This window comes from Rhodnius prolixus, unplaced genomic scaffold (genome assembly GCF_049639745.1).
Source record: "Rhodnius prolixus isolate KJV_2025 unplaced genomic scaffold, Rpr scaffold_2, whole genome shotgun sequence".
NCBI classification, from domain to species: domain Eukaryota; kingdom Metazoa; phylum Arthropoda; class Insecta; order Hemiptera; family Reduviidae; genus Rhodnius; species Rhodnius prolixus.
Window position 1 is genome coordinate 63,500,491 of NW_027411592.1, and position 24,627 is coordinate 63,525,117.

Below are 24,627 nucleotides of genomic sequence, written 5' to 3' on the forward strand. Positions count from 1 at the left end.
TTGATTTTCATCCATCATTATAAGTTGATTCATCAGTAAGGTGGGGAGAATTTTACTTTTTCATTTAAACCAAGAATTTTGGGTGAAATCTCTAAATTGTAACTTTTAAATTTTTTTAAATCAAATTCTCCGAATCATACTTGTGATTCAACCTCTGATAATGGCTGAAAATGCGAAACCGATCAGAAAGAAAACGGATAAAATCACTGATACTCTAACACTAAGGATCTAACCCAAATCCTTTGAGCTTTTTTAACGGTATTTGTGGCAGGATTTGGCCAGCATTGTTCTCTACAGAATCCCGCATTAGATTACAGATTATCCGTTGTTAGACAGTGTTCGTTCAGATTTCTTGGTAGTTGCGTTTTGCGAATTTCTCACCATGTTTGTCGCTGAGTGAGTGAGAAAGAGAACAAAATTTCTCCAACGAATCTTTAATGATCGTATTTCTTTTATGTTAGAAATAAATTACCTTCAACCCCTAAGGGTAGATAATGCTGCTAGGAAAGGGGGGTTCGAGTAAGGACAGCGAGAAAAAAAAAAGGTTTGTAGAAAGAAATCCTGCAGCAGGGATAGATGGAGGGAGGTGATTGTTGGGTTGTGTTGGAGGTAATGAAGTATAGAATCCTGCTCACCCCCTAAGGGTGATCCGTCCTTCAGGGTGTAGAGAGGTCCTGAGAAAATACAGCAGGTGATCCCAACCTGTGGGTACCTTAGTGTTAGGCCCTTCATCCCAGCTATCTGTCTTCTTGTCAGATCTTCTTCAAGGCATGACCCTCTTCTAGTATCACAGCCACAAACAAAAACTTACAACATTAGTATTACAATAAACAAAGTGGCTTATTGTAATACAGCCTGCATTAGTCTACTTGACTAGCATTTCCTTTTGTAGAAACATAATCCGAGCGATTTAACGTCGAATTCGATTTATTTTCAACATCTGAAATTTGGCTGAATAATTTTATCTTATTTGAAAACCAGGGGTTAGCGAATCTCTAGCCCAACGATTTGGTGGAGTGGGGGTAGACTTTGAATATTTTGTATACGTCCGACAGATCACTGTCCGGATGCAGGCGGTGCATTGAAAGTAGCTCCGAGCTCTGTATTGTTTAATATGTTAAGTAAGATTTTAAGTTGGCAATAACATATAAAACTCTTTTGTAACCTAAGAAAAACCTCCTTACTTATTCTAACTTCACGAAGCTGTGACTAATTTCAGGAAATGGATGGAATGCTTGAGCTTTTAAGACAGTATAATATTAAGGATTCAAATTAGCTAGGAATCGGTCCAAATACATCTTCTCCTTTTGCCAACGTTTTGACAAAAGTGTATGGCCTTCTTAGAGAAAACTAAGAGCCAGAACTGGAGAACTGTTTCTGCCTGTAAAATTATAATATTTTGAAATGATTTAAAACACTAACAGAACCAATACTGACGACGTCGCAAAGTGAGAGGCTAGCTCAAACTGTGTAAAGTAGAATAAAATAATTGCCTATTTTTTCAGGCGGGCTTTACGTCCAACTATCAAATTAGGTGTCGTGGACGGAGGCGACTAGCAAACATACTTTACTTTAAATTTCTCATATTAACCATTAAATAAAATCCAAGGCCTAGACACCGGGGAATTGAACCCACTAAACCAACAATACATCTTAGCATTGCGGGTCTAGCCTCTTAACCGCTCCGGCTATCGTGGCGCCTAGCTCAAACTATTTGTTAGTTAGCCGCGGTACTTTAAATATAAAAATACATTTATACGTTTCCTCTAATTCCCAAGTGTCAGGATCGACTTCTTCCCCCCCCCCCTAAAGAATAAGTCAATATCAACCACTTAGGCTTCTCCTGCTAAAGGGATTCATTTAAACTAAGGCTTTACCTATCACTTGGGCTTGAATCAGAGAACAGTTCTAAGTTTTAGGAATATATTAGTTAAGTATAATGCGATAAGAGGATTTCGTGAGAGTTTGCTCGTTAGAGATTTCCTTTAAATCGATTTAAGAAATAATCAAATAGTAAACATAAACTGCTGAATATTATAATGGTAGCATTTAAAATAATTTATTCATGTAGTAAAATATAAATTTAATTTTAAAAAAATAAAAATTACAAACCTAGTCAATAAAATTAGCCGCACGTGTTGCGCTTTGAGAGTTTGAGCCAAAACAAGCGCCCGAAATATATATATCTGTGGGGGGTGACTGGCGGAGAAGGTGGACCTTTAGAAGAATTAAGGGACACGAAATGGAAGGGGAAAAAAAGGGAATGATTTTGATATAATATAAACAAGCTTGGAGGAAGTGGCAACCAGTTCCATATGTTCAAATATATTTAAGTCATCTGGTTTGTAGATGGGAATCTTGAGAGCGTAGAGAAGAAAGTGAATGAAATAGATGTGGTATGATTTAAAGAGAGAGATGCTCTGTGTCTTTTGGTATGTGGGTTCGCTCCTGGCTACAGAAAAATTTTTATTTCTCTTTTATGCTCTCTTTTTTTTTTTTTTGGGCGAACATCTCTTAAGCAATGGCTCGGGAGGAAAACAGGATATTGGCATGAGGTTAATGTAAAAAAAAAAACTGTGCAATTCAATAATCAAGGAGGTCCCTTAATCTCATGTACTATGGACCTGAAGTCCTGGTTAGAATCCGGGGTGAACACTCAACAGACTCTCTCACGACTATCCTTAAAGTTCCAAACTCCTGAGGAATCTACCCACCCATACTCACAGGAGTACCCTTAACCAGATTTTCCGTTGGTGGGAAAAGCTTAAAATCCTGAAAATTCTAATCAACAAAGTCTTACATTTGATTCATTGACGGCTGTACAATCAACAGCAATGGTACTAGTTGTTGTTTTTTGCATTTGGTTAGGTAATGTTAAACCCTCTTGTTGAGCAACTTCAGACAAAAAAGCCTCGCTCTTTGGGGAAGAAAAAGGTTGCACCTCCAGGAATCATTATCTACAAACGAAATCCTTGGGGTCTAATTATACTACAAACGAAATCCTTGGGGTCTTGGAGTAAGACGACTGAGCAACTCCCATGGAATCCAATCTAGACTCACGTCCAATGTTTAGACTAAATAACCATTATTAGAAAGCAGACAAAGAAAGGGCAGGATTTATGATTCTGTGCAGATCTAGAGAGTTATGCCATTTAATGTTGTCTCAAAGCTGGGATCCCATAAAGTGTCCTATGTACAACTACAACTACATTTAGGATAAATATTTTGTAAAGTTTTATATGGCAAACTTAATATACATTTTCAAATATTGAATCCACAGAATTCTCACACTAATAACAGAAATTATTAAAAGTAACTCGTTTGGCTAGTAATGAGTTAAATAGTGGATTGTGTGAAGTTTGTGGCAGAGACATTGAAGGGAGACGTTGCCTAGGCTAGCCACCGAATAGTTTATTTCTAGGATCGGTGTTTGGACCAAAATATATCCACCAGACATGTCTTCTCCGCTTCACTACACTCTGTCTCACTCTCTCTCTTGCCTCTGGATTCCAGATCTGCCGTTGCATCATTCACCCTTCCAGCTGTCCAGGGATAAGTGCTGCTTTCACATTTCTCTTCATTATTGAAAAATTGTGCGGCCATCTTTTCAGCAAAAAAAAAAAAATGAATAAAGACTCGGTTAATGGAAGTTCTAGAGTGGGGGGTGGTGGTTACGCTTCCCTCTAAAGTGCGACCCATTTAATATTAGTTGAGTTTTATCAGCTGAGTTTCTAGAAAATAGTGTGAATTTCAGCTTTTCAAAACTTAACAGGTTTACCTGAAACGTTCTTCCTGCAAATTAGATAGTTAAAGTATTAACATTATTATTCATATCAGAGACAAATGGTCATATCTTCAGAGCTGGTTGCACAAAGTGGGGAAATAGTTTAAACTTTAAAGGTACGCAAGATATCAGTAGAATTGTTATAGGCGCCACGATAGCCGAGCGGTTAAGAGACTAGACCCGCAATGCTAAGATGTATTGTTAGTTTAGTGGGTTCGATTCTCCTGTCTTAGGCCTTGTATTTTATTTAATGGTTAATATGAGAAATTTATAGTAAAGTATGTTAGGCGGTTAAGTGACTAGACCCGCAGTGCTAAGATGTATTGTTGGTTTAGTGGGTTTGATTCCCGGTGTCTAGGCCTTGGATTTTACCCTTTTTAATATGAGAAATTTATAATAAAGTATGTTTGCTAGTCGCCTCCCTCCACTATCTCTAATTTGGTAGGCTTTCTGAAAGAGTGAGCTGCCCTATTTTAGGGACTTACTCTAATATGCACCATGTTCTAATAAACACTTTTTCCCCCCACTCTGGGAACCTGAAGACTTTTATTTCCGGTCAAAAGTCAGTACCGTAAATTTGTCTCGATCGTAGTACTTCCCATTTAGTACTTCCCAATAAGACAAATTTAAAAAAATAAAATAGACAGTAAAATTTATACACTTTTGATCCCATAAAAGTATTTCATGTTACAAGTATGTGTGAGCATAATTAGCATTCTTGTTAATTTATGTTGAAGTATTCAATAATTCTTTCTTTTTATGTCTGTATTATATTTTGTAGCCTCCCCTCTCTTTTTATTGAGCATATTTCTACGTGATAGTTACCCTAGACACGTAGCCAAATCTCCTCCCCCCCTCCGGACTATTGTCCGCCGGTTTCAGAAGAATGAAGGCGTGTCCCTAGGTCCTTATACATATGTATGTATTGTATGTATGTCTTGTATGAATGGAGGAAGTGAAAGAGGTTTGTAGAACAATAGGATGCTTAGAGCGGCTAAAGTGGCTAGGGCAGTATCCCACTTACCAATACAATACTATTTGGATTTGGGCTTACTAATATTGGACATGTTCTGATCAGTTGGTTACAGCCCGTAAACTAGAGCAAGATGAAGTGTTCTCGGCCATCTCGTAGAGATCGCGTAGCTAGCTGATACTTTGTTTTAGTTTTGTTAGGACAATTTATTGTGTACGTGAAATGTGAATTTCCATAAAAATTGGATTAACTACAATTATACGACAGTTTTAGATTGGTTCTTAGCGTAACCTAGCGATCTACTCAATCTCTTGACAAGAAGTCCTCTGAGTGAACCAGATCGTTCTTCCAGAACTTAATGGGGTCTCAAAATCTGGTTGTATTCGCTTAAATTCAATTTAAATTTGGTAGGTCCACAATAAATCAGTACAGCCATAAAATTCTTGGCGTTTTTGCCGCTGGTTTCTGGCCGACAGAAATTCATTGAAAATAGCCCTTAAGGTTCAAATAGCTTAGGTCTAAATAGTGAAAAAGAAAAGCGGGTTAAATTTAAGTATGATCGTACTTCTCATGAAGATGTTCCTCGTGAAAGACGGGCCCCAAAACTGCAACCACTGAAAATGTCAAGGGCGATGCACAACAGAAGAAGGAATGAGGTTTAATTAAATATCGTATAAAAATAGAATATGAATTTGTACGCCGACTTGTTGCTGAGGATGAACCCTGGAGTCCACCACAACAGGCTACAAACCAAACAGCAATCTGAGAGCGATTGCTCTGCTCCCTAAAAAGGCTAAAATGGATTTCATCTTAAGGTGAAGGTACTTAAAAAAAAAAGGGATTCTTTTTATTGATTACCTTGCAAAGAGTGTGGCCCTGTATTCTGGAGGACCCAACTGGGACTGAAAGAAAAGGCGCTTGCACCAAAGGGAAACTGGAAGATTTGAAAACCAGATAATTGGAATATCCACCCTTTTTCATCAGATTTGAATCCCTCTGACTACCACTTATTGCAAAATCTTGATCTAATTTAAGGATTTGGGTAAATAGAAAAAAAAAGGAATTAATGCTATCGTGTTAAGTCTAGCCACGCCCCCAGCCAGCACTGCTCTCTACAGAATTTTTCGGGAACAATATTACCAAATGAAAGTTGGTACACCTGCATAATATACAATTAGTACCTGAAGTTCATAGAAAATCATTTTGGAGAGAAGATCAAAATGAGTACCCGCAAAAAAAAAAAATATCTCCCAAGTAATGTACTTATGATGGACCAATTTTGAGCAAAAAGCCTAAAGTCCGTATCATGGTGCATAGGACACCAAAGACCAATTTTGTAAAATCACCCTTTTTGTACTTAGAAGACCTTGAAACAATCATTTTCTGTGAAAACGCAAGATCGGAAATCTCCTCTCTTCTAACAGCGATGACGATTCCATGAAATGACGACACTTCCGGCCCAAAAGCTGCTGGATTGTCGGATCCCATGCTGGTAATGGACCATCCTAAAGACGGCTAAGTGTCGCTGGCTAGTTGGTCACGCTCGACTCTCCAGTCTCCATACATCATCCTTCATACACCACCCCTTCCTACTCCATTCAACTCACTTACCAAGTGTCCTCTAGTTTTGTTATTGTTGCCGCAGTAGTTAATCGAGAGAGCAAGAGTACTTCTTCACCTCCTCGTTCTTTTTATTTGATTCCTCTCGGCCGGCTGGCACCACCTGTTTATTGCTTTACCTGTACGTGACTCCGATCGACCATTACCAAGTGTCTTTTACCATCTCTTTGTGTCAGAGCTTCTTCTTCTTCTTCTATTCCTTTTACCTCTTTACCTCTAATCCCGGGACCGTGTATTTTTTTTAGTTGTATCCCTCTTAACTACAATTCGACACAACTCATTTACTTGTTAAGAAATGTGGATCTGCTCTGGAGATGCTGCTTAAGAAAGAACAGTTTTATTGGAAGTTCAACTACTTTTTTTTAAAAAAAGAGAAGTTTCAAAACTTTTTGCTGTTTTGCTTCCCTGGAAAGTTTAAGACTTGTTTGCTACTTCGTCTCCTCCGAAGACCACATTTCAGAAAGCTTACTAAATTAGGTATAGCGGAGGGAGACGACTAGCAAACATATTTTACTATTAAATCTCTCATATTAACCATTACATAAAATCCAAGATCTAGACGGGAATCGAACCCACTAAACCAACAATACATCTTAGCATTGCGGGTCTAGCCTATAACCGCCTAACATACTTTACTATAAATTTCTCATATTAACCATTAAATAAAATCCAAGGCATAGACCCTGGGGAATCGAACCCACTAAACCAACAATACGTCTTAGCATTGCGGGTCTAGCCTCTTAACCGCCTAACATACGAAAATCCTTTTCTTCCACTACACTTGTAGGATGCAATCAACATTTTGAGTGCAGAAATCCACAGTTATTTGATAAAGACGTTCAACTTTACGCAATCTATGGATGAGCCAGTGGCTAAGATTGAATGATACTTAGTTTATTATCACTGCAGATGACTCTCAGGAAGCTAAGATATGAGTGCTCTGGATTATATAATACGGCTAAAGCTGGCCTTGATGTCTGCTTAAAGTCAACTCTGAACAGCTTCAGTTGATCAATGTTTTCGCCAATGGTTGATTGATGATTTTAAGTTTACAAGTGTTACAGGCAGATAGATATTATTCATTAGGATGATCTACTGTAGAAATTTTGAAAATATACCGACATTAATACCTCGTATTATATCCGCCCCGATTAAATACTACCCTCTTACAAATGGTAAGAGGAAGGTAAATCGATCAAATAAATCGAATGAGAATCCTTTCTAATTATCCAATGACATCCAAGATCCGCAAATAAATAGACCAATATAGGACTCTTTAAACACGATTGTTTTCAATTGATATTGAACAATTTAAAATATTTCTCCATGATGTTATGTGCGCATGCGCAAGTTGCGCACGCATTCAACCAACTCTGCCACTGCCTTCTCAATCACGGTTACTTCTCAGCCAAGCCAGTAATATAACCTGTTATTATTTTAATATGTTTATATGTTTTTGAAACCTTCCCTTCATCTTTTTTTTTTTTTTTTTTTAATTAAATTATCATATTTATTGTGATTATTGTTAAATAATATTTTGTATTTAATGAGTTATTATTGTTCGGAACGTGTCACTCTGTTAGAATGAACAGGTCAGTATTGATAATGCGTGGGTTCCTTCCTTGTTGTCTCGGTTAGGAATGATGCATGGTGTTGGGGATGCTGTATCATCCCCCCCTACTCACCTTCCAGTCCATTGATGTTCCTGTTTCAAATAGTTCACTGCGCTCTCCTGTAATTCTCTCTCTCTATTTATCTTGAGGTTCCTGAACATTTATTACGTGTTTTATGCGTCCTGTATTCAGGGAGAAGGGGAAGTTATTCTTGGACTGTGAACTGTGAAGGAAATCTGGTTTTAAGTAGGTGGAAAAAAGAGTTGTTGTTATTCTTATTGAGAGGGTGCCCTAAGGGATAGGGTTTGGCCTGGACCCTACCTGAGATAGAAAATCCTATCTCTCCTCACATTCAATTCTCACACTGGGTTTATCTTGAATCTAGCCATTCTCCTTACACAGTACCTTCACAAATCTGATTGTGACAGGTAACAATAAACGTGTCCCTCTGTAACCACCTCCATTTCGATCATCCTCAATCTGCATTCCCCAATTTTTATTGAGCCACCGACTCCTGTTTTATTCTTCAATTCCTCGATATTGACATTGAACTCGTTGAATTACGTTCTCTCATGTCTACTGATCATCGTTAAAATGTTCTTTAGATCTTTCCTGCCGCCTCCATTTGATAATTCGTAAGTCGCCATTTCTTGTAATTCCCTCTCTGATTCTGGCAGCCCTGGTTGTTGTTGCCAGTGATTGGTTAACTGGGGTCTCGAAACCATCTCAAAAAAAAAACTACTTCCGGTCGAGTAATGTTCATCAATCTCTGAATTAGAGCAACACAATTGGTCCTCCTGGACATTGGGTAGGACACAATACTCTACAATACACTCAAATGGTCCCTTCAAAGGGAAGCCCTTAATCCCAAGTTCCTGGAAAAACTCGTTAGGAAAAGAAATCTAAGAGGTTAATTTAGGTGGGTGAAAATTCTTGCAAAGAAAATGATTACGCTTTTGATCGATCGCATTTCAAGATCATGAAATCTGATTTTTTGTCTCAATTTTTTTGTTTGCGATAATCATGTTGAGAAGACGTCAAAAACCTTGTATTTAAACGGTGAAATCTTGTTATTTTGAAAAATTTGACCCAATCTTAATACTTCCTCCAGCTTGGGTGGTCGGGGGGGGAAGCAAAATTCTAAGAGCCACAGAGAAATAAGACGCGGCTCAAATCTAGGAAATAGTGTAACTGTGGAACTCTGAACTCTCCCAGATGTTTCCTTGTGGTGTTGTTGATGATGATGATGGTGGTGGTGGTGATGACGTCATCCATCCCCAAAGCTGGCTCAGCCCCCCCCCCACAGGCAGACGGACAGAAACACCATACACCAATATTAAAATGAAGTTCGTAAAGGGAGACCAGGTTGACAATTTTATGGTAGTGTAGAACTATGTGTGAGTACTTACGTACGAGAAGCACACTCTAACTGGCAGAATCAATAACTTGGGAGCCCAACAAGAGAGAGAAAGAGAGAGAGAGAGAGTAACCGGACAACAATACGTCACTTCCTCTTCAGTTAAGTTGTAGGCCTAATTTTTTTTTACAGCCATACTTGTGTGTGTGTGTGTATGTGTCGCTTATTCGTAGAGTCTGTCAGTCGGTATTGTCTTTGTATCACACCTACCACTTCAGCTCTTCCTTCCACAATATTATGTGCTTTCCATACATTATAACCTGTTCTTTAAAAAAAAACCTACCCCAATGTTACCTATAACGATGTTTTTTTTAATCTTTAGATTTTGTTACATAATTTGTGTAAATTTGAGAAGCTAATTTTATGTGTATTTCTTTATAAAGTTTAAGTAAAATTTTCTATTTTCCAAAGTTAAATTCCCAAAATACCTATGTGGACTTACGGGACTAGAGCTTACGGGTTCAGCCAAACCTACAAAAACATACGGACTGTACAGTGGTATTTCAATCAAAACTACTGCCGACAGATAGTTAACGCTCCTTTCTAGGGTGACTAACCTCCACGCTTCACAACGACCTCAACATTTCCTTTATAGACCAACTTGCCAAGACTAAATACCAAAAATTCCATACTTGCTCTCTCGACTAGCTCTAATCCTCTTGTACTGTCTCTCGCTTCCTCTGACATCCCTAACAATAATCCTTGCCAGTGCCCCGCGACTTTCTTGTAGGCTGAAGACCTAATCGCCATTATTCTCCTATATGTCTCTCCTCCTCACATTATCCTCCTCATATTCTCCTCCTCACATTCTCCTCTCTCCTATAAAGAGTGCTACCGCTGGGTAATTTCTCTCCTCCCGCACCAGTTCATCACTTTCTCTATATTTACTTATTGTATACAATGTATACAGATTGTAAATTACAAAATAAATTAAAAAAAAGAAAAGAAGATTTATTGTAAAGTAAAGTAAGTAGTAAAGTAATCGCCAATTTTTTCAGGCGGGGCTTAATGTCCAACTACCACCTAATTAGGTGACGTGGGCGGAGGCGACTAGCAACATACTTTACTGTTAATTTCTTTTATTAACCATTAAATAAAATCCAAGGCCTAGACACCGGGGGAATCGAACCCACTAAACCAACAATACATCTTAGCATTGCGGGTCTAGTCTCTTAAGCGCCTAACATACTTTACTATAAATTTTTCATATTAACCATTAAATAAAATCCAAGACCTTGACACTGGGGAATCGAACCCCACTAAACCAACAATACATCTTAGCATTGCGGGTCTAGCCTCTTATAACCGCATCGGCTATCCGTGGCGCCTGAAAAGATTTATTATTGTAGACCTACCACAATTTAAAATGGAATTTAAGTGAATAAAAAAAACCCAGATTTGGGGAGACTCCCCCACCCACCCACATTAAGTTCTGGAAAAACGATCTGGGTGGTTCAATCACAGGAACTTCCTCTTCCTGTCAAGAGATTTATGTAGAGATCGCTAGATTGTTTGTGCTAAGAACACTAATCTAAAAACAGCCTTTTCGAGATTTGTATCTTCTTTTTTTTTTGGGGGGGGGGACAGAGATTTTGTTCGAACACACACACACACAAACATACACACAAAGACCAGTATTTCCAATTCAAAAGAACGATACTTCTAATAAAAACTCAAAATTCTGAGTCTTTTCAATTGCCGGTTAAATTAAAAAATAGGATAAAAGTAAATTAAAATAAAAGGGATTTAAAAACAAAATAATTATTAAAAAAGTATTATTTAATTAAAACAAAAATAAATTAATAAAAAATGGAATGTATTTAAAGATTATTTCATGTTCACTCCTTTATTTTTTGTTTTTGTTTTAAAGGTTTCAATTTCTACATTTCTTTTGTACAAATTATTATTAACACTTTTACAAATATTATGGAACAATAAATTTATAAAGTTTATTTTATATTATAAACAATAGTTATTTACAAACAATAGAAAAAAAAAAAGGTCAAAATAAATTTAGAAAAAAAATAATTCTTGTTTTCTTCGATTTGAATAAATATTATACACAATATACGATTCTCTTTTGTCCACTATTTGTGAATAAGGTAATTAATTTTTACAAATTAAAAAGATAAACAAAACAAGTTTGAAGTTTAATTTAATCTTCCATTATTAATTCAATTGTTATACTGAAATTGAATACACAGTAAATAAACACATTTTCAGTTTACTTTATTTTTTTTTTGTTTTTTTAATTTATATTTAGTTTTTATTTTATTTTATTGTATTTACAAAAAAAGTTTATTTTGATTGTGTTTTTTATTTAAATTTCTAAACATTATTATTATTTTGACACACATTGCGGTATTATCAGACATTTTAATTCGTTCAGTGGCTTTTTATTTATTTATTTATTTATTTAACAAAAGAGAAGATGGTAACAAAGAGAAACTATACATTTTTATTTTTGATAGACAGAAATGAACAATAACGAAGAGATAAACAATAAACTAAAAGAGAAATAAAGTTAAAAATTAAAAAAATAACAATAAAAATAATAAATCAGTCTTACAATACTTTATTAAAAATAGTATTGTATAAATTTCTACTTACATTATTATAAATAATTATTCCATTTACAAAACAATAAAAATAAAATAAAGTAAAAAATATTTATCACTTTCTCTAGAATTCATTTAAAAATGTATTTACAAATACAAACATTTAAGGTAAAAAAAAAAAAAAAAAATAGAATTGAGAGGTTGGTATAGTTTCGGCAGGTATGTTCTGGGTTCTATCATCAGCTTAACGGGATGTTCAACCCCCTCTTAATCTTTCTTAGGATTGTGTGGGTAAAAAAAAAAAAAAAAATAATGATGGAATATACACGTAAAAACAGGACGTTAAAGTAGTTTTATGGAAGCATTGAATTGGGAGTTTGATTGAGCATACTCCTGTTTTATGTTTTATCTATGATTGACGCTAACATCCTTGAACAAAGGGAAGATCTGTAGTTTATAGGAAATAATGGCCACATGAGATCCAGAACATTTTCATGGTTTTTTTTCCTAGAACCTTTGGTTTTTTTTTTTTGGTTTTTTTTTAAGAGGGAGCTTAGAAAAGGAAAAGAATAATTATTATCTTCGGCCGGGGGATAAGTGGGACCGTTGTCACAGGGATGCTGGGGGGCGTGAATGCTTTTGGGGGGAAGGTAAACTTGAAAGTTTTAGAAGGCCGGCAAAGATGAGGGGGTATTGCTAAGAATTTTTGGGCTGCATTTCATGTAAAAAAAAAAAAATTCCGTCTGTGGAGTTACTGAGTAAAATGTAACTCACTTAGAAACGTGCACGTGAGGCAATACTCTGGCTACCACCTTGGGTGAATGTTAAGCCTAAGAAGTAGGATTGACCTAGACTACTGAGTAAACTTCCTTCCTAACAAAGGAAGGAACAAGCTGTAGTTTTGTAGGAAATGTGGCTAGGAGAACCAAACTCCTTGGATATGCTGGCATTATACTCGGTAATGCAACTGAAACCAAGCCCCTGAACAGGAAGTCAACGTTTCCGCTCGCGTTTTGGAATGATTCCAGTGCTGATGAGGAAAGAGTTGCTTTCATCCGCGGGCTCAACATTTGCTCAACCCTGGTCTAAGTGCAGATTTTTAATTCTTCATGAAAGGAACCCGGTTCAAGTTTATATTAGACTGCACCCAGGACTTAAAGTTAAGCATGATGGACACAGCTAACATTAGAGAGTTCCAAAGCCCGCTCGCTCACAGGAAAGAAAAAAAAAAGAAGAAGTATTCTTGGGAACCGGACTTGAATGTGAGAGAACAGGATAACAGGAGCACACTTCGGGGAATCACTATTAAGTTCTCCCAATAGGAGATTCAACTTCATAGGAAGTGTTCAGCGCTTTAGAGGTAAGATCTGGAAGACCGAAGGCTGTGGACATACCGGCTCCAACAGATTCTGGAGTAAACGCCCCTAGGATCTTTATTATGGGCTCAAGGAGGAGAAGATAAGAGCCCTCTAATATTTAAGGGACCCTGTCACCTCCATTACGCCATTGAAGAAGATCCATTTCAAAAGCAACCATTTCTTAGTAATCGCCATGACTCCATCGCTCTACCGCGTTTATTTATGACCAAATTTTGATAATTCCTCTCAAAAATAAAATTTAAAATAAAAATACATTAAAAATTAATACATAATTACATTATCACACAATTTATTTAGTTATTATCTCACATTTTTGTTCACAATTTCAGATTAAAATTAGTCTTTGTCATCCTTAAATTTGATTTTAAGGCATCTGCTTTTTCTATTAAACAAAAGGTATTCTTGAAGTTGTTTATAAAAATGTGAAGTTCGTGGCAGATCGAAGAGGATAAAAAAAAGAGGAACTTCCTCTCCGTCCATAGTAAAGCAACTATTGGTTATCACAGTTGGGTGTGCCTGTTGTTGCTGCGAGCAGCGCTGGAGATTGGTTGGGCTGGCAGTGGTCGATTGGCTAATCGGATATTAGCCGGTAATTCCGTGTACAAGTGTACTTTAGTGTCAGTCGGCTCGTTATACTCGGCTATTGTGGTGGTACTGGTGCTGTTAGCCATGGCCGGCTGCAATAGATCCGGCCTGTGTGGTAATTCTGAATATGTATGCAGTTTCCGATCCTTAGGCTCCATATAGTCGGCCACCATTGTTGTAGAGCCGGCGCAGATACCATGTTTAGCGTAGGGTAACAGTTTGTCCGGCGATGGAGCCCGAGTGCCTATACTGACCACATCTTTCTTCGACTTTGGCGGACTATAACGTTTCGGTCGTATCACATCGTAGACGTTCTCCTCTCTTTCTAAATCCTCCACGTTGATCGAACTGGATTCTCGATAATTTCTATTACAATTCTCTTCGACTTTGATTAAATCATAAAGATGTTCGATCATATCACGAGCTTCGCTATAATTTTCCGGATCGTTTAGTTTCTCCTTAAGCGATTGTAGCAGCTCTTGGGTGAGCTCTTCCGGTAGCGTTTGTGTAGCTTTGTCCTCCAACGGGACATCGTCAACAGCACTGTGGCCACCTTCATCGTCGATTTTCGCCTCTTCCATTTTTCTCTGTAGTTCAGCGTACTCATGGACGGACAGTCTGGAGATTGAGCCAGCCGGCGTGACCCCATCATTAGAGAACATCCTGCTGATATGTTCCACTAGAGAGTTCGTGGATGGGAGCAACAATCTTCTGGCTTTCGTGCAATAACCTTTTCTGCAAATCCACATAAAGCCCGTCAAGGTTATGATGATCAGCGCACTCAAAGCGACTAATGCTAGTATCGTGAACAATAGTCGCCGTTCGTTTACGATATTATCGCCGGAAGCGCTTCCAGGCAAACCGGACAGAATGTCCCCGGAGATCACATCATTTCCAATACTTCTTGGCGGCACAATGGCCGCTGCGTCTCTTTGCACTTCCTCGCACAATATCCGTTCATTGGCTAAGCAAATCTGTTCAGTGAAATTCCACATCTTGATAAAACCTTCCGGCAGGTGGAAACACTTGGACAGCGTACGATCGATGGAACAATAGCCAGTTTCGAAGACTAAAGGTTCATTTCCGGCCATAATCGCACCAACCGGACCGGACATATCACAATGGCATTTGAAAAAGAAAAAGTTATTATCGATAACAATGTTGAAATCTTCACCGAGTGAAAAATCAAAAGCTGAATCCGCAATTTCGTACAAACAGTTTCCGGTGAAGTTGAACTCTGGCGAACGTATTAGCGAATGTTGTGAATGCTGGATCGACGAAAGATCCACCGTTTCACTGTTCGAGGATGCTGAGAGCGATGCGATGAACGCTTCTGAGTCTACACTTCTGAACGTATTGTTCACCAGACTGAGACTGGTCCACTGGGTGAATGAGATTCCATTTCGGTGCACTTTGCTGAAGATGTTGCTGACCAGTGTGGCCGAGGCGACTGTCACGTTCATGCCGGTCGAATGGACCACGCCCAATCTGGAACAAGCGATTAATAATTAACGGTGCGCTTGGCCACTGCAGGCTCAGAAAACACATGCATCGCATGGGACTGGCGCGCATGGCCTTTGTAGGTTCTGTCAGGAAGAGGAGGAAAAGGCACTGCACGTGATGTGTCAGTGTGAGGGGTTTGTCTGGGCTAAGGATGTTACTTCTCGGGGAGGAAAAACCAAGGCCTGTGAGAGCTTTACCCAAGAGTCGCTCTCCAGAATTAAACCAGGATTAAACCAAGATTAAACCAGGAGTCGTTTGCGAGGAAATACCCCCCAAAAAAACTGAAAAATCGACTCAGAAAAGTGGTACTTCCGGTTGATTGATTTTGACATCGATCGATTAATTGTGTGCCATCCTCTGTTAGCTCCTAAGCTAAATAAATCAAATTTGAAATGGATGCAGTGTTTCTATTTTCTAGTTACATTTTGAGCCTCATTTTAAGTCTCAGAGGAACTCAAAATGGCCACTTCCGGTGTTCACTCAAAAAATAAAAATAAAAATCTGCACGATTTCAACGATTACCCCTTCCGTTACACAAAGTTGAGTTAACGGAAGATAAATAAAAAAATCGATCAATAAAATTAATTAAATAAATAATCTCTACCTTGAATGCGTAATGGTCATCTCCGAAAAAGCATTGTGAAAGCCTCCGGCGCATAGTTCATGCACCCTTACATGACTCATGGTGAACTTTTTGATTAAAGTTTTATGCGAAAATGCACCAGCTTCGATGCGATGCAATGTTGTATTATCGATTAATACTTTATTTATAAATATCGCATTGAATGCATCCGGTTTGATGCGTTTTACATCGCTATTCAATAGTTGTACCTCCGAGACTAGAGACTGGAATGTGCCATACGCTAGATTCTCTATACGTACACGTTCCAAGGTTATCTGGAAAATGAACAGGAAAAACAACATAATCAAAAATAAAATAACAACAATTTACAATCAATAAAATCAACCTTATATGCCCCAAATGTCCCCAAAAAGCCACCTCTAATCGGGAAAATCCGCTCCCAGTCCGCTCTAACCTTCTCACTGAGCTTTTCCACCGAAAAAAATTATTTTTTCAATAAAATTGCTAATTTCATGAACTTTTTCATTTCCCTGCACAATATTAGCATTAAACACACAAACCATTATAAAAGAAAAACATTTATTTTTTGTCTTTTTACGATGGAGGAAAAAAAAATTCTTGCATAATTTGATAATTCATGAAATACCTATGGAAGAAAAATTAGTTACAAAAAAATTTAGATTTATTATTTGTAGTTTACCTAAGAATTATTAGCAATAAAGAATTAATCAATCACATTGAAGAATGAAAGTGAAATATGTAGGCGGTAAGTGTGGGCCAATCAAGAAATAGGAACACGTTAGTTAGCCACGCCCACATCGAATGTACGCCGCCCACATAACCACGCCCTCATTGAATGTACACCGCCCACATCACTAGACCACGCCCATTGTAATTGAATAAGTTGAATGTTTAACAATTTTTTTTTTTTTACGTATCATCCTTTCATAAGTTTTTTACTTTCTATTAATTTTGAATAAGGAAATGAACAATTTTTTTGGAATTTTCTCCGAAAATGAACTGTTGATAGAAAATCAAATTTTAGGATAGCGAGGAACTTAAAACTGATGAATTCGTGGAATATCCATTAACCACAAGTCTTTAATTAATAAATTTTTCCGGGAATCATATTGCTAACATCATTTCCAGATGAGAACACGGAAGTCGAAAGTTTTCATAATTACAATTTTTACTTGGTTTAAGTGAAAATAATAATAATACTCACAACAGTTGATTCCATTGGTTTCTCCAATTGGAAAGCTTTTTCCAACAATTCCAATTTGGCCACATCCTTGATGGTAATATCTTTGAGCCAATAGAAAGCCTGTGCTTGTATGATGACCTGGTCGATTCTGGCCACCAAAGCGCTGATTGGACTTGCCACGTTCTTCCAAGATAGTCCTTCCAAGATTAGACTGTTACCGTCAGTAAATTCAAATCTTACCAATTTATCACTGGTCATATTCGCGAATGAATGTTCTCTAACGAATATTTTAGGCACTCGAATTATTTTCACTTCCTCTAATAAAGGATGCCTAGAGAATACTTCCGTGGAGAATCTCAACTCTCGTCCGCCAGATATCTCTACTGATTGTAGATTCTCCGGGAAGTCGCCCAATTTCATCTCCAGCATCTGTGAAACAAAACATAAACAAAAAAAAAAGTTAATCTTTCTTTTCTACTAGTTTAGCAATAATAATTTCAAGTGGAATTTAGGGGTTATGAGAAAAGCACTCTCAGATCACTTTCATACAGCTCACTGGTCCGGAGTGTTGTTCGTAACGAAAGAACACTGTCCAGAATTGCACTAAGAAGAGTTCCATGCGCTAATAACCTCAGATGAAGTGTTGTTCGTAACGAGAGAACACTGACTAGAGTGTTGTTCGTAACGAAAGAACACTGTCCAGAATTGCTCTAAGAAGAGTTCCATGCGCTAATAACCTCAGATGGAGTGTTGTTCGTAACGAGAGAATACTGACTAGAGTGTTGTTCGTAACGATAGAACAGTATCCGGAGTGTTGTTCGTAACGAAAGAACACTGTCCAGAATTGCACTAAGAAGAGTTCCATGCGCTAATAACCTCAGATGGAGTGTTGTTCGTAACGAGAGAACACTGACCAGAGTGTTGTTCGTAACGATAGAACAGTATCCGGAGTGTTGTTCGTAACGAAAGAACACTGTCCAGAATTGCACTAAGAAGAGTTCCATGCGCTAATAACCTCAGATGGAGTGTTGTTCGTAACGAGAGAACACTGACTAGAGTGTTGTTCGTAACGATAGAACAGTATCCGGAGTGTTGTTCGTAACGAAAGAACACTGTCCAGAATTGCACTAAGAAGAGTTCCATGCGCTAATAACCTCAGATGGAGTGTTGTTCGTAACGAGAGAACACTGACCAGAGTGTTGTTCGTAACGAGAGAACACTGTCCGAAGTGTTGTCCGTAACGAGAGAGCATTGCCTGGAGTATTGTTCGTAAAGAGAGAACACTGTCCGGAGTTGCACTAAAAAGAGTCCCAGGCGGCAATAACCTCAGATTTTGAAGCGCCTTAAATTAAAATGTATGAAATACAGGACAACGTAAAGATAGATTTTGTTTTTATGTTTACATTAATTTCCAAATTATATATTTATTTTATTGAGTATTCCAATGAATAAATTCACATCTTGTTGAGTTTGGTAAACAAAGTAGAGGGGGAGAGGGCACGTTCCACTTTCTATATTTACAGTAATTTTAATTGAATTATCCATATGTGAACACATTGTGAAATAATCATGCTTGACAAACCATGAACATAACAGCAGCATGTTCACAATGAAAGTGGCGAGAGTAAATTGTGGGTGGTGTGGGCGGGGGGGTGGAGGAGAGCTAGCGTAATGCTGCAGGGTCATTCCATGTCAAATCAACACAAAAAAAGACCATTTTTGACCTCACCATCTCGGATTTTCTTAAAATTTGGCACACATGTACTATTGGTATAGACTTGGAAAAATATGAAATTTTACTGTGATATGTCAACTGGTTTATGAGTTACAGGGCTGTAAAGTTGCCAAAAATGGGCTGAAAAACAGGGAACCCTATGTTTTTGAATTACTGTAGAAGCTTTTCTAATTGAGCCACAGACTTGGGATTGGTGTCATTTTGTAGCATATATAATGCCCTTTCCTGTGATGTGCGACACCATATGGGTTAGGATAAATAAAGTTTGTTAAATTTAAATTTTAAATTTAAATTTTAAATTTTTTAAAAAGTACATATTTTAAAATTTTAAAATTAATTCTATAAATAGCTAGTAGTGTTATGAATCACTGGGCAAAATATTAATTTGGGACGACAATGGCTTCATTGTTAAAAAAATTTAAGACCAAAGCTCCTTTTCATGGAAAACATATTTTAATAAAATTAAAGTAATAAATAAATTGAAAATAGTAATAATGAATCAATGAATCATAATTAATAATTATTAAGATTTAAAATATTGATTTTGAAATCATTTTTAGAATTAATAATTATGATTACAGTAATTAATCATATTAATTATATTATTTTAATGAAATTATGCAGTTAATCAAATTATACAAAAATAATTCAATTCAATATCTTTGTTCAAGAACAGTCTTCTTTGGCTGAGATAACAGCCTCTTTAAGTTGGTTTAAGTCGGCAAAGGGCCTTGTGATGGCGTAGGGGGTTCGGTAAAGAGACTGGCAGCTCGTACCAGTTTGCAACGACCCTATGGAAATCAAATCCAAACTTCACTACAACTTTTTGAGTGGGCAGTAGAAAACATAACCAACATAGACTTTGCATATTCAACCCAGGAAGACTGTTGAATCTGAGTGTTTTTTAAAAAATCGGTTTGCTCAAGCATTGGCTATTAAAGGAACACAGCAATACCATGCTTTCATTCCCAGAAGTAAATCCAAAATATTGGTTAAAAACTTTTCTATGAAGTCAGAAGCTTGCGAAATGGAAGTTTCAAAATTCCCTGATAAACTAAAATTAGCCGCCATATCAGGTTGTATATCAGTGTAGTCTATAAAGAAACTGGTGGCTTGGCATGGATATGTTTTAGAGAAAAATGAAGAACTTGATGAAGTAAAAGTAACTTTTCTTCATCCAGCTGAACCCTCTAAATCATCTCGCATCCAAGAAATGCCGATATTCTTTGGGTCTCAGTAGTGGATGTTTTGATAAAAATTGATCCTGTGACTCTGACTGGAAGAACTTACATATGTCCTACTAGAAAGTGATGCATGACAAACAAATGACGCCTTTTCAAGCTTAAAATATTAAAGAGATCCTATTACTTAACAGTATGTTTTACTTTGGACTTATTAGTGGAATTATTATTAGCATTATTGTATTAACATGAATTCAGAGTTGAATTAATCGGATTGGAGCTTTAGTCTTAAATTTTTTTAACAATGAAGCCATTGTCGTCCCAAATTAATATTTTGCCCAGTGATTCATAACACTACTAGCTATTTATAGAATTAATTTTAAAATTTTAAAATATGTACTTTTAAAAAAATTTAAATTTTAAATTTTAAATTTAAATTTAACAAACTTTATTTATCCTAACCCATATGGTGTCGCACATCACAGGAAAGGGCATTATATATGCTACAAAATGACACCAATCCCAAGTCTGTGGCTCAATTAGGAAAGCTTCTACAGTAATTCAAAAACACGGGGTTCCCTGTTTTTCAGCCCATTTTTGGCAACTTTACAGCCCTGCAACTCATAAACCAGTTGACATATCATAGTAAAATTTCATATTTTTCCAAGTCTATACCAATAGTAAACATGTGCCAAATTTCAAGAAAATCCGAGATGGTGAGGTTCAGACCCCGTGTTGATTTGACATGGAATGACCCTGCATGAAATGTAGATGGAACGTAAGCGCTTTTTTTTTTTCATTTATTGTTAAAATATGTATACATTGTTAAACGCAATCAGCGTTTTATCTAATTAAAGCAACGATGTGTACACAATATCTGCGATAAACACAAATTTACTTTTAGGTAAATAAATTTTAACAAAACTATATAAATTGTCCAGGAAAAAGTATAGAAAGATTTCAATATTAGACATGCCTTTTAGTTACTCTAGATAGTAAAATATTACTATTTTTAAAAAAAGTGACGTAACCGTTCTTCCAGGACTACACTGTATTATCTGAGAACTATACTAATAAATAGAAGCCCAGGGTGGAGATGAGCTTGCGCTTAACGAATTCTGGATTCCAACGCGGAGGTCATGGGTTCGAATCCAGCTGCTGGCCCTCTTAGATTTTTTCTCTTTCTAGAAGCTTCTTACAGCTCAATTGTCCGCTGTGATGTGACAGTGTTATCTTGTAACCTCAAGATATTGGCTTTCCTAAGACCGTCACCGGGTAACTTTTAAGCTTTCAGTTCTTGTATTTGCAACTGTAATTGCTGGTGTTTCAGTAATTGCTGGGGATTGGGCTAGAGGGGGGGTGGGGCTGTCTGTGCTTGCTTGTTGCTGAACATTGTGAACATTTAGCCGCGTGTTATTTTTTGATAATATTCTGGATAGCCGTTTTGTTGTCCCTGGGGATTGTTCTGGTTTTCCAATATCTCTTAGCTACGAACAGATCCACCACCTGATGCAATTATTTCTAAATACATTTGGACCACGAATTGTATACATCTTTCTTTCTGCCTCCCAAAATAACAATAGAAAAATTATTCCCATTCTTATTCTATGCCAGATCTACGTCGATTTACCTCAACTGTCCGGGCTAAGTGTCGTCTGTAAGGAGAGAACACTATCCGGAGGCGGGCAGTGTTCTGAAAAAAGCTCAAATGTTGAGGTGCCCTTAAATGCAAATAAAATAAATAATATAAGTAGGCCTATCCCCCCCTTCTTTTTGTCAAAATCATTTCCGCTTTATTTCTTTTTTTTTCAGCGGAAAGAATGGTTACGTACCGGAAATTCGGGGTTAGGAGTAATAGGTACGAGGTCTGGCTATTGAATAAGGAGACTGTTTATGAAAAGAGTTTTATTTTAAAAAATCGATTCTACAATCGATTGCTCCCCTTCAATGTACTCTCCACCCCTCGCCACACACCGTCCCATTGGTCAAAGCAATGCTGGAAGTCTTCTTTTTTTAAGAGCATTTAGGAGCACCGCCGATTTCGGCGCTTCACCTCTTCCATCCATCGACTCGAACCGGGTTCCTTTTAAGGGCAGACTTGATCTTCTTTTCGGAAACAGGAAAAAGTCATTGGGGTTTGTGGTAAAATCTTGTGGCAAAACAGGAAGTCATGCGGTCATGTGCACATTAGATTTTTTGTTTCAACTTTATTGTGAAAATATGTAAATAAATAGCTTAAACAAGGAGAGTATTACTGTGGCGTCTAGACAGGGGCGCCATGGCATCCCTAATAGTGACAATGGCAAAGAGAGAGAGTGAGAGAGAGGGAATGGCCGTGCTTTCAATGTCCGGGGGGCTATTTAGAAGGCACTGGGCTAGAGAGCACATGACTAGAAGTGGGCGGGGTGGGGCGGGATGACACAGACACTGCCATCATCTAATTCCGGTGACATTTACTGAGCCGCTGTGAGCGCTGCGCTCGGAGAAGCTAAATACTTGTGTAACTGCCCAAGAAGTCTCTCGTTGATTGATGTGTTTCTTTCTCTTTCTCTGGGTCTCTTCATTTTCTAGCAGTTCTAGTGCAGCATCCGGTTTCGGACAGGTGTACCAACATAAATCTCAGTAAATCTGTTGGGGGATGAGGGGCGATATATAGGACAGCTTTAAGCAGTTAGACGAGACTGTTAGTGATGCGTAAAGGTTTCTTTAGCCACAAGGATTAAGGGCTAACCCCCCCTCTCTAACCTTAACCTAATAAAGTAAATACGTAATAAATAATTTTTAACCTTATAACCGCCAATAAATTTTCTTTAATGTTACTCTAAACCTTCTCACGCGTATATTTCCTTCAAAGTTGGAATCTTTCATGTTTTTTTTTCTTTACGAACACCATCTTCATCATATCACTTCCGTGATGAGTCATTAGAGGGAAGAAATCACTCCTCCAATCTCTCCTCAAAAAATTGAAATTGCAGTCCTTCAAATTTTATGAGATGGAAAAATAATCGATCTAGTAAGAGGGACTTCCGGTTTTGATCGAAACCTCATTTACATGATCTCCTGGTGGAGGAAATATCAAATTTTTGCAGTTACTACGGTAACATAACTCAATGTTCAAAGGATTTTGTTTTTAATCCCCACTACATGAAGGTTAATACTCTCCTGACGTAGGGCCCTTTGTTGAGACACAACCCTAAAAAGGGCCTGCAGTAAAATAGCCTGACTCTGACATTTTAATGAAACCTTACTCGAACATTCTCTCCTCTCTCTCTGCTGAACTTTGATCGTCACACAGTTTTCCAAATAATTTTCCTTTTTTCCCCCTCCACCTCCACCCACACATTCACACGGCGACCTTTAATCAGCTGAGCCTTTGTCCAGCTGAAGCTCTCTTGGGTGTTAATACGATATACGCTATGAGAAGTTTGCAGCTATTTTTTTTTAAGCCAAGATGAAAACCAAGAACTAGCGTGGCGCCAATTTAATAGTAATTTCAACAATGAGCGTCCAAAGTTGACGTCATAAGTGTTGTTTTATTAAACAACAGACACCTACGCAGTGTAACATAACATACCGCACAGCAACTGGGGACAGATTGTAACAGTTTTACCAAGGATTTACTGCCGAGTCCCAGTGTAAGAGAATTCTTTGAAGGAATGGTTTACTTCCTGTTTACGTTTAGAACAGATGATCCTTTAATAAAACAAAAATATATTTTCATGCGTAGTAGAAGTGTGAACACACATTTAGACTTCCTATTCTCGCAGATCACGTAATTAAACCGAGTTATTTCCGGTGGAAATCTAACACAGAAAATCTACAGCCATTTTCTTTTACTGCTAGTTAGGGAAGTATTGTGATCTTGCCAAATTTACTTAATGAATTTCCCACCGAACAATATCCGCTTTGTAGTTGTACAAATGTCTCAAAAAATAATAAGAATAGAATATGAGGAAAATTAAAAGCTAAAATTTTGGGAATAGTAAAGTCTATTTTTTCAGGCGGGCTTAACGTCCAACTACCAATTAGGTGTCGTGGACGGAGGCGACTAGCAAACATACTTTACTATAAATTTCTCATATTAACCATTAAATAAAATCCAAGGCCTAGACACCGAGAATCGAACCCACTAAACCAACAATACATCTTAGCATTGCGGGTCTAGTCTCTTAACCGCTCGGCTATTTTGGGAATAATTCCTATTGAAAACATTCAATTTACCGAAAATCTTTTTTTTTTTATTACACTGCTAACTAAATCTATCAAACTAATTAGAACAGCTGCAGTCCAATTAAAAAGTAATCAAACATATGTTTAATTAAAATATGTTAGAAATACAAAAGCGTAATGGAACTTTCTTTGTTCTTTGTCTCTCTCTAATGAGATCTCTGCGCACCTGTGGCTGAACACCTTGAAGTCAAGCCGAATAAGAAAGAAGAAAGTTGATCAATTATTTAATGGTAATTTTCGTAAAGCTAACAAGTGATCAGTG

The 24,627-nt window shown here is 37.3% G+C and overlaps 2 protein-coding genes across 5 annotated transcripts in view; one reads left to right on the forward strand and one right to left on the reverse strand.

Moving 5' to 3' along the window:
- hiw (MYC binding protein highwire) overlaps positions 1 to 24,627 on the forward strand; it is a 305,440-nt gene that overhangs the window by 211,228 nt on the left and 69,585 nt on the right. The gene's annotated exons all lie outside the window — the stretch shown is intronic.
- Positions 11,631 to 24,627, reverse strand: part of LOC141450154 (uncharacterized) — a 58,358-nt gene continuing 45,361 nt past the window's right edge. The window contains exons 2-4 of the mRNA XM_074120294.1: positions 17,241 to 17,648; positions 16,037 to 16,329; positions 11,631 to 15,417 (exon numbers count right to left, since the gene is read on the reverse strand). Coding sequence (XP_073976395.1) covers positions 13,845 to 15,417; positions 16,037 to 16,329; positions 17,241 to 17,648 — 2,274 coding nt within the window. The 3' untranslated portion in view covers positions 11,631 to 13,844. The remainder of the gene's footprint in view (positions 15,418 to 16,036; positions 16,330 to 17,240; positions 17,649 to 24,627) is intronic.